Source organism: Nerophis lumbriciformis, linkage group LG06 (assembly GCF_033978685.3).
Source record: "Nerophis lumbriciformis linkage group LG06, RoL_Nlum_v2.1, whole genome shotgun sequence".
Classification (NCBI taxonomy): Eukaryota; Metazoa; Chordata; class Actinopteri; order Syngnathiformes; family Syngnathidae; genus Nerophis; species Nerophis lumbriciformis.
Window position 1 is genome coordinate 15,164,141 of NC_084553.2, and position 17,959 is coordinate 15,182,099.

General features: G+C 36.5%; 1 protein-coding gene across 1 annotated transcript; it reads left to right on the top strand.

The window, feature by feature from the left end:
- The first annotated feature begins 1,132 nt into the window (after nucleotides 1-1,132).
- Nucleotides 1,133-17,372, top strand: LOC133608292 (cytochrome c oxidase subunit 5A, mitochondrial-like). The gene is made up of 5 exons (XM_061963496.1): nucleotides 1,133-1,299; nucleotides 10,789-10,905; nucleotides 13,033-13,154; nucleotides 17,055-17,177; nucleotides 17,252-17,372. The coding sequence occupies exons 1-4, from the start codon at nucleotides 1,227-1,229 to the stop codon at nucleotides 17,166-17,168; spliced, it is 426 nt and encodes a 141-aa protein (XP_061819480.1). The 5' UTR covers nucleotides 1,133-1,226; the 3' UTR covers nucleotides 17,169-17,177; nucleotides 17,252-17,372.
- Nucleotides 17,373-17,959: the final 587 nt, after the last annotated feature.

Below are 17,959 nucleotides of genomic sequence, written 5' to 3' on the forward strand. Positions count from 1 at the left end.
ATATATATATATATATATATATATATATATATGTAAGAAATACTTGAATTTCAGTGAATTCTAGCTATACATATACACCCCCCCAAATCTCCCGAATTCGAAGGTCTCAAGGTTGGCAAGTATGATTTGGAGAGGTATTTATTAGGGATATCCGATAATGGTTTTTTGCCGATATCCGATATTGTCCAACTCTTATTTACCGATACGGATATCAACCGATAGCGATACATACAGTCGTGGAATTAACACATTATTATGCCTAATGTGGACAACCAGATATGGTGAAGATAAGGTCCTTTTTAAAAAGAATAAATAAATAAGATAAATAAATTTAAAACATTTTCTTGAATAAAAAAGAAAGTAAAACAATATAAAAACAGTTACATACAAACTAGTAATTAATGAAAATGAGTAAAATTAACTGTTAAAGGTTAGTACTATTAGTGGACCAGCAGCACGCACAATCATGTGTGCTTACGGACTGTATCCCTTGCAGACTGTATTGATATATATTGATATATAATGTAGGAACCACAATATTAATAACAGAAAGAAACAACCCTTTTGTGTGAATGAGTGTGAATGAGTGTAAATGAGTGGAGGGAGGTTTTTTGGGTTGGTGCACTAATTGTAAGTGTATCTTGTCTTTTTTATGTTGATTTAATAATTAAAAAAAAACAAAAAAAACAAAAACGATACCGATACCGATAATTTCCGATATTACATTTTAAAGCATTTATCGGACATCTCTAGTTGTTGTTGTTTTTTTTTACCAATAATCCATTTACCATTCAATGCCCAGTAGTGCGCAAGTGTGATTCTGTATAGTATCTTACAAGCCGTGGTCATGTGGTGACATGAATGATGGTATTTGGAGAGGTATTTATTGAAGTCGGACATCACCGAAGGCCTAGGTGGGAAACGCACAGCCTGCCACTGATTTTTGAGGACGTGGGAATTCATTCATGAGACTTGTACCAACAGTTTTTAAGACAGGAAAATTAGAGAGGGAATGGAATTATAAAAAAAGTTAATTACGCTCTTTAAAAGTAAATTAATGTCAAAGAAAAGAAAAACGGACCAATCGCAACCCAGCTTTTTCTTGTATTTTTTTTTTTACACTTCGTCTATTTCCGTCAGTCACGTGACACGGCGTCGCCTCCACTTCGTATGTGTCCGTCCTTTAGCTTGCACGCTAGCAGTTAGCACCCACCTATCACCTCGCTATGCTCCGCGCTGTGCTCCGGTTCTCGGCTACAGGAGCCCGGACTTTGGCGCTCCCCCGACCCGGCCACACAGGTAAGGCGTGCCGCCGTCACCACCGCGATGCCAGCAAATAGCAGTTTCTGTGAAGAAATGAATGGAGAGCTGGCACATAATGGGCGAGCTAGCGGGTTAGCTTAGCCTCCTTGCTACCTGTCTGCATGCAACGTTAGCTGAGGGTGACATTGACATATTTATTAAATAGTCACATTTTTACATCTAAACTTCACATTTACCTTCACCTTCGCCGTGTGGTCAGTGTTTAAATGGCGAGGAAGCGCGAAATGATAATTTAATAAAAGTGTCACGACCTTGTGTTGACCCTCCTAGTTCAGTTGAAGAGAGTCCTTAGCCGCAGATAAAACGCAGCCCAGATTTAACGCTAATAATTGTGCATTATATTCAAACTCATCACTATTATAGACATATATTCATGCATTATATTCAAACACATCACTATTATAGATATATATTAATGCATTATATTCAAACACATCACTATTATATACATATATTCATGCATTATATTCAAACATATCACTATTATAGACATATTCATGCATTATATCCAAACACATCACTATTACAGACATATATTCATGCATAATATTCAAACATCACTATTATATACATATTTGTCCGCCCTGAGATCGGTAGGTTGTGAGTTCAAACCCCGGCCGAGTCATACCAAAGACTATAAAAATGGGACCCATTACCTCCCTGCTTGGCACTCAGCATCAAGGGTTGGAATTGGGGGTTAAATCACCAAAAATGATTCCCGGGCGCGGCCACCGCTGCTGCCCACTGCTCCCTTCACCTCCCAGGGGGTGATCAAGGGGGATGCATGCATTATATTCAAACACATCTCTATTATAGACATATATTAATGCATTATATTCAAACACATTACTATTATAGACATATATTCATGCATTATATTCAAACACATCACTATTACAGACATATATTCATGCATTATATTCAAACACATCACTATTATAGACATATATTCATGCATTATATTCAAACACATCACTATTATAGACATATATTCATGCATTATATTCAAACACATCACTATTATAGACACATATTCATGCATTATATTCAAACACATCACTATTATAGACATATATTCATGCATTATATTCAAACATCACCATTATAGACATATATTCATGCATTACAGTGTTTCCCACAGGACAGGCATCTATTTGTGGTGGTGTGGTCGGGGGGCGGGGGGTGGCGGCGGCAGCGGCGATGACCAAGAAGAACGCGGAGTTGGAATATAAGTACAACACTTTATGTACATATTTAGCTCATTAAAATTACAGACAGGAAGGCGAGAAACACTTTATTTCAACAGACTCTGGCGCCGTACCTGTCGTCAAAACTCCAAAGACTGACTGCACAGTTGCGCTAACAAAATAAGAGTCTCGGAAAGCTGGCGTGCACAAGCTAGCAAGCTACGGAGTTTGCCGACAATGTATTTATTGTAAAGTGTATACAAAGGAGTACAGAAGCTGGACAAATAAGATGCCAAAAACCAACCACTTTCATGTGGTATTGGACAGAAAGGAGGACTTTTTTTCTCCTCCATTCGAAAATGCGGACGTTATCAGCACCACTGTCTGATTCCTATCAATGCAAGTCATCAGAATCAGGTAATACACCAACTTATATTGTATTCTTGTCTTCATGAAAGAAAGGAATCTATATGTGTTAAACATGCTTGTATTATCTTTAAACACCTTTAACTTGTTAACAATATTAACTATATGTGTTAAACATGCTTGTATTATCTTTGAACACCTTTAACTTGTTAACAATATTAACTATATGTATTAAACATACTTGTATTATCATTAAACACCTTTAATTTATTAACAATATTAACTATATGTGTTAAACATGCTTGTATTATCTTTAAACACCTTTAACTTGTTAACAATATTAACTATATGTATTAAACATACTTGTATTATCATTAAACACCTTTAATTTATTAACAATATTAACTATATGTGTTAAACATGCTTGCATTATCATTAAACACCTTTAACTTGTTAACAAAAACATATATTTTATAAATAAGTAAATATAAATTATATATATGAATGAGGTAGATCCCCATGACTTGATCAATTGAAAAGTAGCTCGCCTGCAGAAAAAGTGTGAGCACCCCTGAGTTACACCCATCTGAACAGGTCAGCCACCTGTTTAAAGCCCGATCACAGTTGAATTCTTGAAATGAAGGGCCTTTAATGGTCAAAACATTAACCTGGACAACATTTTAACAGCTGGTTGGCTCAGATTCTATTCTTTTCATTGCATTCACATGCTGCAGTGGACAGTGGACAATTTATCTTCAGTATTAATGCAGTATCTGAAGCACCGTCTCCACGTGTGTTTATTGACAACAGGGTTATAACCTGGACACGTTAGCTCGTCGGTATGAAAACAGGAGACTGTTACTACTTAATGAAGCAGCGTCAGGCTGCTCACCGTCAGTGAAACGCTCGGTGAAATCGCGGATTAACGTTAAATATATGACGAGCCGCGAGCGATGCAGCTATAACCTATATTACCCTCGTATTTTGATCCGGTCGGTCCGTTCTTTTACTTCGTCGTCGTCGTCGTCTTCTTCTTCTTCTTCTTCTTCTTCTTCTTCTGGCCCACCAGGTAAATTAAGTGCTATTGGCGGAGTTACAATGCATAGTAGGCTACCGCCACCTACTGCACCGGAGTTGTAACTACAAGGTACATTCACAGACAGCGTCCCATTGCTTTTATGAGCGGTCGAGCGAGTCAAAAGCCGAAAAATCCATTTGTGGCGGACGTAATTCTTTCGTGGCGGGCCGCCACAAATAAATGAATGTGTGGGAAACACTGCATTATATTCAAACACATCACTATTATAGAAATATATTCATGCATTATATTCAAACATATCACTATTATAGACAATTATTCATGCATTATATTGAAATACATAACTATTATAGACATATATTCATGCATTATATTCAAATACATAACTATTATAGACATATTAATGCATTATATTCAAACACATCACCATTATAGACATATATTCATGCATTATATTCAAACATATCACTATTATAGACATATTCATGCATTATATCCAAACACATCACTATTACAGACATATATTCATGCATAATATTCAAACATCACTATTATATACATATTTATCCGCCCTGAGATCGGTAGGTTGTGAGTTCAAACCCCGGCCGAGTCATACCAAAGACTATAAAAATGGGACCCATTACCTCCCTGCTTGGCACTCAGCATCAAGGGTTGGAATTGGGGGTTAAATCACCAAAAATGATTCCCGGGCGCGGCCACCGCTGCTGCCCACTGCTCCCCTCACCTCCCAGGGGGTGATCAAGGGGGATGGGTCAAATGCAGAGAATAATTTCGCCACACCTAGTGTGTGTGTGACAATCATTGGTACTTTAACTTTATATATTCATGCATTATATTCAAACACATCACTATTATAGATATACAGGTAAAAGCCAGTAAATTAGAATATTTTGAAAAACTTGATTTATTTCAGTAATTGCATTCAAAAGGTGTAACTTGTACATTATATTTATTCATTGCACACAGACTGATGCATTCAAATGTTTATTTCATTTAATTTTGATGATTTGAAGTGGCAACAAATGAAAATCCAAAATTCCGTGTGTCACAAAATTAGAATATTACTTAAGGCTAATACAAAAAAGGGATTTTTAGAAATGTTGGCCAACTGAAAAGTATGAAAATGAAAAATATGAGCATGTACAATACTTGGTTGGAGCTCCTTTTGCCTCAATTACTGCGTTAATGCGGCGTGGCATGGAGTCGATGAGTTTCTGGCACTGCTCAGGTGTTATGAGAGCCCAGGTTGCTCTGATAGTGGCCTTCAACTCTTCTGCGTTTTTGGGTCTGGCATTCTGCATCTTCCTTTTCACAATACCCCACAGATTTTCTATGGGGCTAAGGTCAGGGGAGTTGGCGGGCCAATTTAGAACAGAAATACCATGGTCCGTAAACCAGGCACGGGTAGATTTTGCGCTGTGTGCAGGCGCCAAGTCCTGTTGGAACTTGAAATCTCCATCTCCATAGAGCAGGTCAGCAGCAGGAAGCATGAAGTGCTCTAAAACTTGCTGGTAGACGGCTGCGTTGACCCTGGATCTCAGGAAACAGAGTGGACCGACACCAGCAGATGACATGGCACCCCAAACCATCACTGATGGTGGAAACTTTACACTAGACTTCAGGCAACGTGGATCCTGTGCCTCTCCTGTCTTCCTCCAGACTCTGGGACCTCGATTTCCAAAGGAAATGCAAAATTTGCATGGTTGGGTGATGGTTTGGGGTGCCATGTCATCTGCTGGTGTCGGTCCACTCTGTTTCCTGAGATCCAGGTTCAACGCAGCCGTCTACCAGCAAGTTTTAGAGCACTTCATGCTTCCTGCTGCTGACCTGCTCTATGGAGATGGAGATTTCAAGTTCCAACAGGACTTGGCGCCTGCACACAGCGCAAAATCTACCCGTGCGTGGTTTACGGACCATGGTATTTCTGTTCTAAATTGGCCCGCCAACTCCCCTGACCTTAGCCCCATAGAAAATCTGTGGGGTATTGTGAAAAGGAAGATGCAGAATGCCAGACCCAAAAACGCAGAAGAGTTGAAGGCCACTATCAGAGCAACCTGGGCTCTCATAACACCTGAGCAGTGCCAGAAACTCATCGACTCCATGCCATGCCGCATTAACGCAGTAATTGAGGCAAAAGGAGCTCCAACCAAGTATTGAGTATTGTACATGCTCATATTTTTCATTTTCATACTTTTCAGTTGGCCAACATTTCTAAAAATCCCTTTTTTGTATTAGCCTTACACAATATTCTAATTTTGTGACACACGGAATTTTGGATTTTCATTTGTTGCCACTTCAAATCATCAAAATTAAATGAAATAAACATTTGAATGCATCAGTCTGTGTGCAATGAATAAATATAATGTACAAGTTACACCTTTTGAATGCAATTACTGAAATAAATCAAGTTTTTCAAAATATTCTAATTTACTGGCTTTTACCTCTATATTCATTAGGGGTGTAACGGTACACAAAAATTTCGGTTCGGTACGTACCTTGGTTTAGAGGTCATGGTTCGGTTCATTTTCGGTACAGTAGGAAAACAACAAAATATACATTTTTGGTTTGTTTATTTACCAAACTTGCAAAATCTTCCACCAAAAATATTTTTCTTAGTGGAATATTTGATGTGAAGTAATCGGAACCTTGGATAGGCCAATAATTCATAATTGCATTGATTTTGATTCAATATTATGTTTTGAGCAATGACAGTTTGAAAGAAAAAAAACCAGTTTTGTTTTATTAGTCAACATTGCAACTTTTTCTAAATTACGTTTAACCTTTAAGCTTTTTTATTTCACTTTTGTTATGTTTTTGTTTATTTTAATAGTATTTTTAGAATGTGCCGTGGGCCTTTAAAACATTAGCTGTGGGCCGCAAATGGCCTTCGGCGCACACTTTTGACACCCCTGCGATAGATAATAGAAAATGTAATCTGATAAAAAGCAGAGCCTGGCGACGCATGCGCGTTTATCATAACTCGCTCTCTCTGTCCCCCCCCCCCCCCCCCCCTCACGAATGCTGCTTCGTGCACAATTTGTTTTGTTTTTAACCCCTTCTTAACCCTGAACGTACATTGAAAATACACGCAACCATAACTCAAAATGCCGGACATTTGAGGCATTTAAGAAACTCCGCCCTGATAGCTCCGCAAAAGAGGACATGTCTGGTGAAAAGAGGACGTATGGTCAGTCTATTGTAGCTGCTAGCATGCTGTGTGTTGTGCCTCGATGTGCATTGATTACACAACGTGCGTTACGCTACTTAAAGGCCTACTGAAACCCACTACTACCGACCACGCAGTCTGATAGTTTATACATCAATGATGAAATCTTAACATTGCAACACATGCCAATACGGCCGGGTTAGCTCACTAAAGTGCAATTTTAAATTTCGCGCAAAATATCCTGCTGAAAACTTCTCGGTTTGATGACGTCTGCGCGGGACGTCACGGATTGTAGAGGACATTTTGGGACAGCATGGTGGCCAGCTATTAAGTCGTCTGTTTTCATCGCAAAATTCCACAATATTCTGGACATCTGTGTTGGTGAATCTTTTGTAATTTGTTCAATGAACAATGGAGACAGCAAAGAAGAAAGCTGTAGGTGGGAAGCGGTGTATTGCGGCAGGTGTTGTGCTGGATAACGCACCCCCGCCGTAGAATGCACCCCTTGACTGGTGTGCCGGATAACACAGCCGGTGTTTTATTGTTTACATTCCCGGAAGACGACAGTCAAGCTTTACCATTGGCCTGTGGAGAACTGGGACAACAGAGACTCTTACCAGGATGACTTTGAGTTGGATACGCAGACACGGTACCGTGAGTACGCATGCAGCTGCGGCTTCCAAACATTTGATCGCTTGCCCGTACGTGCGTGCCGCTATGTGCATGTCACGTACGTAATATATGTGCTGTATGAACTTTGGGGAGGTGAACGGTACTTTGGGCTGTGGGATTGAGTGTGTTGTGCAGGTGTTTGAATTGTATTGGCGGGTTATAAGGACGGGAGGGGGGAGGTGTTTGTTATGTGGGATTAATTTGTGGCATATTAAATATAAGCCTGGTTGAGTTGTGGCTAATAGAGTATGTATATGTCTTGTGTTTATTTACTGTTTTAGTCATTCCCAGCTGAATATCAGGTCCCACCCGCCTCTCACAGCATCTTCCCTATCTGAGTCGCTCCCACTGCCCTCTAGTCCTTCACTCTCACTTTCCTCATCCACAAATCTTTCATCCTCGCTCAAATTAATGGGGAAATCGTCGCTTTCTCGGTCCGAATCGCTCTCGCTGCTGGTGGCCATGATTGTAAACAATGTGCAGATGTGAGGAGCTCCACAACCTGTGACGTCACGCGCATATCGTCTGCTACTTCCGGTACAGGCAAGGCTTTTTTTTATCAGCGACCAAAAGTTGCGAACTTTATCGTCGATGTTCTCTACTAAATCCTTTCAGCAAAATTATGGCAATATCGCGAAATGATCAAGTATGACACATAGAATGGATCTGCTATCCCCGTTTAAATAAGAAAATCGCATTTCAGTAGGCCTTTAATATGTCCGTGTGGAAACTCGTTCGGTACACATCCGAACCGAACCGGAACCCCCCGTACCGAAACGGTTCAATACAAATACACGTACCGTTACACCCCTAATATTCATGCATTATATTCAAATACATCACTATTATAGACATATATTCATGCATTATATTCAAATACATCACTATTGTAGACATATATTCATGCATTTTATTCAAACATATCACTATTATAGACATATATTCATGCATTATATTCAAATACATCACTATTATAGACATATATTCATGCATTATATTCAAATACATCTCTATTATAGACCTATTTTCATGCATTTTATTCAAACATATCACTATTATAGACATATAGTCATGCATTATATTCAAATACATCACTATTATAGACATATATTCATGCATTATATTCAAACACATCACTATTATAGACATATATTCATGCATTATATTCAAATACATCACTATTATAGACATATATTCATGCATTTTATTCAAACATATCACTATTATAGACATATATTCATGCATTATATTCAAATACATCTCTATTATAGACCTATTTTCATGCATTTTATTCAAACATCACTATTATAGACATATATTCATGCATTATATTCAAATACATCACTATTATAGACATATATTCATGCATTATATTCAAACACATCACTATTATAGACATATATTCATGCATTATATTCAAATACATCACTATTATAGACATATATTCATGCATTTTATTCAAACATATCACTATTATAGACATATATTCATGCATTATATTCAAATACATCACTATTATAGACATATATTCATGCATTTTATTCAAACATATCACTATTATAGACATATATTCATGCATTATATTCAAATACATCACTATTGTAGACATATATTCATGCATTTTATTCAAACAGCACTATTATAGACATATATTCATGCATTATATTTAAATCTCTATTATAGACCTATTTTCATGCATTATATTCAAACATCACTATTATAGACATATATTCATGCATTTTATTAAAACATATCACTATTATAGACATATATTCATGCATTATATTCAAATACATCACTATTGTAGACATATATTCATGCATTTTATTCAAACATATCACTATTATAGACATTTATTCATGCATTATATTCAAATACATCACTATTGTAGACATATTCATGCATTTTATTCAAACATATCACTATTATAGACATATTCATGCATTATATTCAAATCTCTATTATAGACCTATTTTCATGCATTATATTCAAACATCACTATTATAGACATATATTCATGCATTTTATTCAAACATATCACTATTATAGACATATATTCATGCATTATATTCAAATACATCACTATTATAGACATATATTCATGCATTATATTCAAACACATCTCTATTGTAGACATATTCATGCATTTCATTCAAACACATCACTATTACAGACATATATTCATGCATTATATTCAAATATATCTCTATTATAGACCTATTTTCATGCATTATATTCAAACATCACTATTATAGACATATATTCATGCATTATATTCAAACACATCACTATTATAGACATATATTCATGCATTATATTCAAATACATCACTATTATAGACATATATTCATGCATTATATTCAAACATATCACTATTATAGACATATATTCATGCATTATATTCAAATACATCACTCTTATAGACATATATTCATGCATTATATTCAAACACATCTCTATTGTAGACATATTCATGCATTTTATTTAAACACATCACTATTATAGACATATTCATGCATTATATTCAAATACATCACTATTATAGACATATATTCATGCATTTTATTCAAACACATCACTATTACAGACATATATTCATGCATTATATTCAAACATCACTATTATAGACATATATTCATGCATTATATTCAAACACATCACTATTATAGACATATATTCATACATTATATTTAAACACATCTCTATTATAGACATAGTCATGCATTTTATTCAAACACATCACTATTATAGACAAACACATCACTATTATAGACATATATTTTCTATTTTAGCAGCTGGATTTGGTGTATAAATGACAGAAAATATATTTTAGAATAACTTAAAAACTGTAAATGAACGTTTTCACAGCACAGACGTAGCTCAAAGGAATGCCATTAGAATATTTGCAATGAAAAGAGGGCCAGCCTCACACGCTGTGTCTAATATTTTGGCGCTTGTGTGGGGTGACAAACATACAAGCCAGTATGATGCAGACATAAATTCATGTTTTGCAGCTTTGGTAGCTTCCAGATGTTACTCGCATGGCAAAGTGGAGACGGACGAGGAGTTTGATGCCCGCTGGGTGACCTACTTCAGCAAGCCTGACATCGATTCCTGGGAGCTGCGGAAAGGTCATTATTATTCATAAATATGAGTACCATATTTTTGGGATTGTAAGGCGCACTTAAAATCCTTTCATTTTCTCAAAACTTGACAGTGCGCCCTATAACCCCGTGCGTGAAATGTACGGAATAATTTTGGTTGTGCTAACCGACCTCGAAGCTATTTTATTTGGTACATGGTGAAAAAAGTGTGACCAGTAGATGGCAGTCACACAAGGGATACGTGTAGACTGCAATATGATGGCAGTCACACATAAGAGATATTGTAGTTTATTATTCTTCGGTCAATGGTCAACAAAATAAACAAACAGTTGTACATTCATAGATTGAAAATGAAAATGTTGCAGACCGAAAGGGTTTAGGCTGAAGTTGAACACTAACCCTATAAACAATGTCAAGTACAAGATGAACTTCCGAAAATTATGAAATGTCTTTTGTACAACATATTATAAATACACATTATACACAATATGAACACTGTTCAATTATATACACATAAAGGCATGTGAAATATCCTTATACGCGTGTTAAACCTTTGTACCAATTTATATACTATATACAAACAATTATACGTCCATTATTATTTATATCCCACATTTAGTATTTTAATTAACATTGATCATAGTATTAACTACTGTGTTGATTCAAGAGTGATATATTTTTCCAAGACATTGGTCTTAAAGTGTTTTTTAAATGTGTGAATGGACCTGGAACATTTTAAGGAATCATCCAAGCTGTTCCACATTTGAACCCCCCTGACAGAAACACATCTACTTTTTAAGCTTGTTCTTATCTTAGCTTTCTGGAAGACAGCTGAACCTCTGAGGTCATAGGGATTCTCTCTGGGTTTGAACCTCTCCTGTAGACACCCAGGCAGCATGTGGTTATGAGCTTTGTACGTCACAATAGCAGTGTTGAGGTCAACAAGATCATGCAGTTTTAATGTTTTTAATTTAATAAACAGAGTATTGGTATGGTCATGATAATCTGCATAATTTACAATTCTAATCGCTTTCTTTTGAAGTAAGAATATAGAGTTGATGTTTGTTTTGTAATTGTTACCCCAGATTTCAACGCAATAATTAAGATAAGGGAGTACGAAAGAATTATATAACATATTAAGAGCCTTTTGATTTACGGAGTTTTTGATTTTATGTAACATAGCAATATTTTTTGCCATTTTTGTCTTAAGTATATTTATGTACAGTTTCCAATTTAATTTATCATCTATATAGATTCCCAAAACTTTTGTTGAATAAACCCTTTCTATCTCCATATCATCAATTCTTATATGACACTGTATGTTATTTTTCCTATTTCCAAAAATTATATATTTTGTTTTATTTAGGTTGATTGACAGTTTATTGGCATCAAACCATTGCTTTAGTATGTGGAGTTCGCTCTCTACAGTCTCTGAGTTGGCCAAGGTCTTGCCCAGAACAGTACAGACTTGTATCGTCAGCAAAGAGAATACAATTGAGTTTTTTAAAGATTTTGCAGATATCATTAATATACAATAAAAACAATTTTGGTCCCAGTACAGAACCTTGGGGCACTCCATGTATTATAATCTTTTTATCTGAATCTACATTGTTCATATGCACATACTGTTCTCTACCACCAAGATAACTTTTCAACCAATCATGAGCAAGACCTCTAAAACCATACCTCTGCATTTTGTTTAAAAGTAATGTGTGATCGATGGTGTCAAAGGCCTTGCTCAGGTCAATAAAAACGTGTAGACTGCAATATGACTCAAGTAAACAACACCAAAATGTTATATGTTCCATTGAAAATATAGAACATTACACACTGAGCCCAAAAATCTATCAAAATGTTTTAGTACGACTTCGGTAAGCTATGAAGCCGCACCACTTGATGGATTGTACTGTGCTTCAACATATAAGTATTATTGTGTGTGTATAAGGTAAGACGTATTATCTAGCATTTTGTTTCGCAATATCATGCAAAAGCAACTTTTTTTTACCTTCTGGTACCTGCTGATCTGTATTTGTCCTGGACTATAATCCCGGGCCTTGTCATACATGAGACGTTTCAACGAAGACTGCATTTGAGAAATGAGAACATTCCAGTGCTTTTGAACGTGTCCTTTTCTGTTCACGGTCACACTTGAAGGCATGAACACCCTGATTTGCTACGACCTGGTACCCGAGGCCAAGATCCTGGACTCTGCGCTGAGGGCGTGCCGGAGACTCAACGACATGGCGAGCGCCATTCGCATCCTGGAGGCCGTCAAAGTGAGCATGTCCATGATAAGTTGTGTTGACAATGAATGGCAATTTGAGATATAAGTCTTTTTTTTTAACTTTCTGGAATAACTGACAAGAAATTCTGAACCTTTTTCAAAGATAATCAACTTTTGTAGTTTTATTTGTGTGATCTGGACATGAAAGTAGTAGTTGGGGGTTTATGCTTCCAATTCCGATACTGACCCTCCATGAGTAAGATATTGATCATTTTAATGATGTTAGCAGTTTAACAATATATCAACACACTATGAACTACTTCCTTATTCTTTTTTATTACATACAGTTGTTTGAGCAAAACAAAATACAAAACTCAAAACCAGTGAAGTTGGCACATTGTGTAAATGGTAAATAAAAACAGAATACAATGATTTACTAATCCTTTTCAACTTACCGTATTTTTCGGAGTATAAGTCGCACCGAAGTATAAGTCGCACCTGCCAAAAATGCATAATAAAAAAGGAAAAAAACATATAAGTCGCACTGAAGCCCGGCCAAACTATGAAAAAAACTGCGACTTATCGTCAGAAAAATACGGTATATTCAATTGAATAGACTGCAAAGACAGATATTTAATGTTCGAACTGAAAAACTAATTATTTTTTTGTAAATAATCATTAACTTAGAATTTAATGGCAGCAACACAGTGGTAAAAATGCCCCTGTGCCAACTTTTTTGAAATGTGTTACATGGCCTTACACTCAGTACACTGCGAAGCCGGTGGTGTTTCTGGGTGTTGTTGATAAATGGTTTTCGCTTTGCATAGTAGAGTTTCAACTTGCACTTACAGATGTAGCAAGGAACTGTAGTTACTGACAGTGGGTTTCTGAAGTGTTCCTGAGCCAATGTGGGGATATCCTTTACACACTGATGTCACTTTTTGATACAGTACCGCCTGAAGGATCGGAGGTCTGTAATATCGTCTAAGGGCAGTGATTTCTCCAGATTCTCTGAACTTTTTGATGATATTACGGACCGTAGATGGTGAAATCCCTCAATTCCTTGCAATAGCTCGTTGAGAAATGTTGTTCTTAAACTGTTCAACAATTTGTTCACAAAGTGGTGACCCTCGCCCCATCCTTGTTTGTGAATGACTGAGCATTTCATGGAAGCTGCTTTTATAACCAATCATGGCACCCACCTGTTCCCAATTAGCCTGTTCACCTGTGGGATGTTCCAAATAGGTGTTTGATGAGCATTCCTCAACTTTCTCAGTCTTTTTTGCCACTTGTGCCAACTTTTTTTAAACATGTTGCAGGCATCAAATTCCAAATGAGCTAATATTTGCAAAAAATAACAACGTTTTCCAATCGAACGTTAAATATCTTGTCTTTACAGTCTATTCAATTTAATATAAGTTGAAAAGGATTTGCAAATCATTGTATTCTGTTTTTATTTACGATTCACACAACGTGCCAACTTCACTGGCTTTGGGTTTTGTAAATAGTACGCAATAACTAAACAAAAGCAAAAACTACTATCTGATAGAGGTGGCAATCTTTGGTGACAATTCGATTCTGAATCGATTCTCGATTCGACACATTTCACGTAATGTATTATTTAGTACATAAATGCTAACAAAACCTTTTTCAAAACAGCTTATAGATTACAAAAGCTCCACCTGGCTGCTGACGTACACGCGCAGTGTTGACCTCAAAGACATCTTTTTAAAAATGTAGTGTTAAAATCTTCTTGCCAAAAATCAAAGACTGTTAATGAATCTAATGAAAGAAAATAAAGTCCCAGTTTACAAAGCAATTGAGAAGAAATACAAATACAGTACTAACAAAAAGATCAAACTGAAATGTATAAGAGCAACAGTATCAATAATAATAATTATAACAATATCAATAATAGTTGTATAATGTTTTTAATGCAAAAATGTATTAGAAAAAGATATATATATATATTTAATCTAGGGATGTCCGATAATATTGGACTGCCGATATTATCGGCTGATAAATGCTTTAAAATGTAATATCGGAAATTGTCGGTATCGGTTTAAAAAGTAAAATGTATGACTTTTTAAAATGCCGCTGTGTACACGGATGTAAGGAGAAGTACAGAGCGCCAATAAACCTTAAAGGCACTGCCTTTGCGTGCCGGCCCAATCACATAATATCTACGGCTTTTCACACACAAGTGAATGTAAGTCATACTTGGTCAACAGCCATACAGGTCACACTGAGGGTGGCCTTATAAACAACTTTAACACTGTTACAAATATGCGCCACACTGTGAACCCACACCAAACAAGAATGACAAACACATTTCGGGAGAACATCCCCCCCCCCACACACACACACACATCAACCCCAACCCCGCCCACCTCAACCTCCTCATGCTCTCTCAGGGATGTCCCAAATTCCAAGCTGCTGTTTTGAGGCATGTTAAAAAAAATTATGCACTTTGTGACTTCAATAATAAATATGGCAGTGCCATGTTGGCATTTTTTTCCATAACTTGAGTTGATTTATTTTGGAAAACCTTGTTACATTGTTTAATGCATCTAGCGGGGAATCACAACAAAATTAGGCATAATAATGTGTTAATTCCACGACTGTATATATATATCGGTTTCGGTTGATATCGGAATCGATAATTAAGAGTTGGACGATATCGGGATATCGGATATCGGCAAAAGGCCATTATCGGACATCTCTAATTACATCCATTCTTGAAAATTATGTATCGATTGTGAATCAAAATGAATAAAAATTGCTATTTGGATGTGAATTGATTTTTTTTTTTTTTCTTCTTGTAAATCCTTTGGTTTTGCCCTCCTCCTGTGTCCAGGGAATTATTCTCTGAGTTGACCAAAAAACAACCTAATCACTCTCGTACCCATCATATACTGATACTAAAGTTAAAAGTTAAAGTACCAATGATTGTCACACACACACACTAGGTGTGGCGAAATTATTCTCTGCATTTAACCCATCACCCTTGATCACCCCCTGGGAGGTCAGGGGAGCAGTGGGCAGCAGCGGTGGCCGCGCCCGGGAATCATTTTTGGTGATTTAACCCCCAATTCCAACCCTTGATACTGAGTGCCAAGCAGGGAGGTAATGGGTCCCATTTTTATAGTCTTTGGTATGACTCGGCCGGGGCTTGAACCCACAACCTACCGATCTCAGGGCGGACACTCTAACCACTAGGCCACTGAGTAGGTGGCCCCAATTTATGCGCTCTCCTCTTACATGTGACATTTACAATTGCTGTTATATTATCCTCTCTCTCTCTCTGTTATTAATGTACTTATTAATTTCCTACACTTTAAAATTATTAAAATCTACACTTTTTAAACTGTACTAAGCACCTTTCTTTTAAGCTAGTTTAGCGGTTAGTTTATCTATTCCTGATCCTGACTTGCTCTCGGCATGTAACATGTTTAGTCGCATCCTCCAGTGATAACGATACTTAATTGGGGTGTTAAAAAAAAGTTTCACATCCGAATCGGGATTCTTATTTATATCGATTTTAAAGTGATTCATAAATGAAAAATTTAAATCACCCTTTTTAGGCCTTGATTTTGCTTGTACATCAAACTTCAGCAGCCAAGCTGTTTTAACCTGTTTTAAAATGCATTTTTATACCGAATAAAATATTGCAAGAAACCGTTTGAATCGAGAATTGATTCTGAATGCAATCATCACCCCAAGAACCGCACTCGAATCATGAGTTGTTGTAAGAATATCCCCATCCATTATACTTAAGATACTAAGAAATGCAGTCGATTTGTTGGAATGGAGGTGATGAGAATCATCTTAAAGAAGCGGCTCCACACTGTGTACGGAGACGCATAATTATCTGCTAGCCGCTTGTCAGCCGGGAGACTAAAAAGAGTAAGTGAAGTTACATGACCTGTTGCTCAATGTTGTTGTCTTGCAGGAAAAAGCGGGCCCTCACAAGGACATCTATCCCTACCTGATCCAGGAGCTGCAGCCCACGCTGGCAGAGCTCGGCATCTCCACACCCGAGGAACTCGGCATAGACAAGCTTTAAAACATTAAGGTGAGTATTTTTGCACGACTGTTTGAAGCATGAATATGGCGACCTCGCGGTTGATTGCTTGTGTTTGTGCTCAGGTGATTTTACTTGAAGAGATGATCTCTCCTGTCAAAAATGTCTATAGTGTGAATGGATCCCATGCTGTCTGTCCTGTTGTGTACAAAGTGGTGGACCTCTAATAAAGAAATACTGCAAGAAGCTTGTCTCTTTGTTGTTGTTTTTTAATGTCAACTAAATAAAACTGTTTAATCTTGACTGAATAAACAAGTCATTCAACGCCATCCTTCAGCTAAATAAATAGCTAATGGTACAAGATCAAGTTGTCTGCTTTTTCTGAACTTCCGCTAGAGGGCGACAAAAAGTTTATTTTTTTTCACAGAACCTTATTTCAACAAGGTAGAAAATGGATGGATGGATACAAAACACGCCATCTTTCAAACAGGCAAAAATAAAAATAAACACCATTTTCTTTAAATAATATTCACACAATAAATGTACTCGCTCGCTTTTTCAAACAACAATCAAGATAAAACTACCGTTAAGAAACATGCGAGGAATAACACTACAGATACATTACTTGTAAAATTTGATTACAATTATTTTTATTTTTTTTTAATATGGGAAGTTTTCATGCCTTTTTTGTTTTATTATCATTATTTATTTTGAATTTTAGAGTAAAAACAAACACTATTTATTTTATTTGACATTATTTTGTATTTGTGAATATGGAATTTTCCTAATAGACATACAAAATCTTCATGAAATTAACATCGTATAAAGATAAC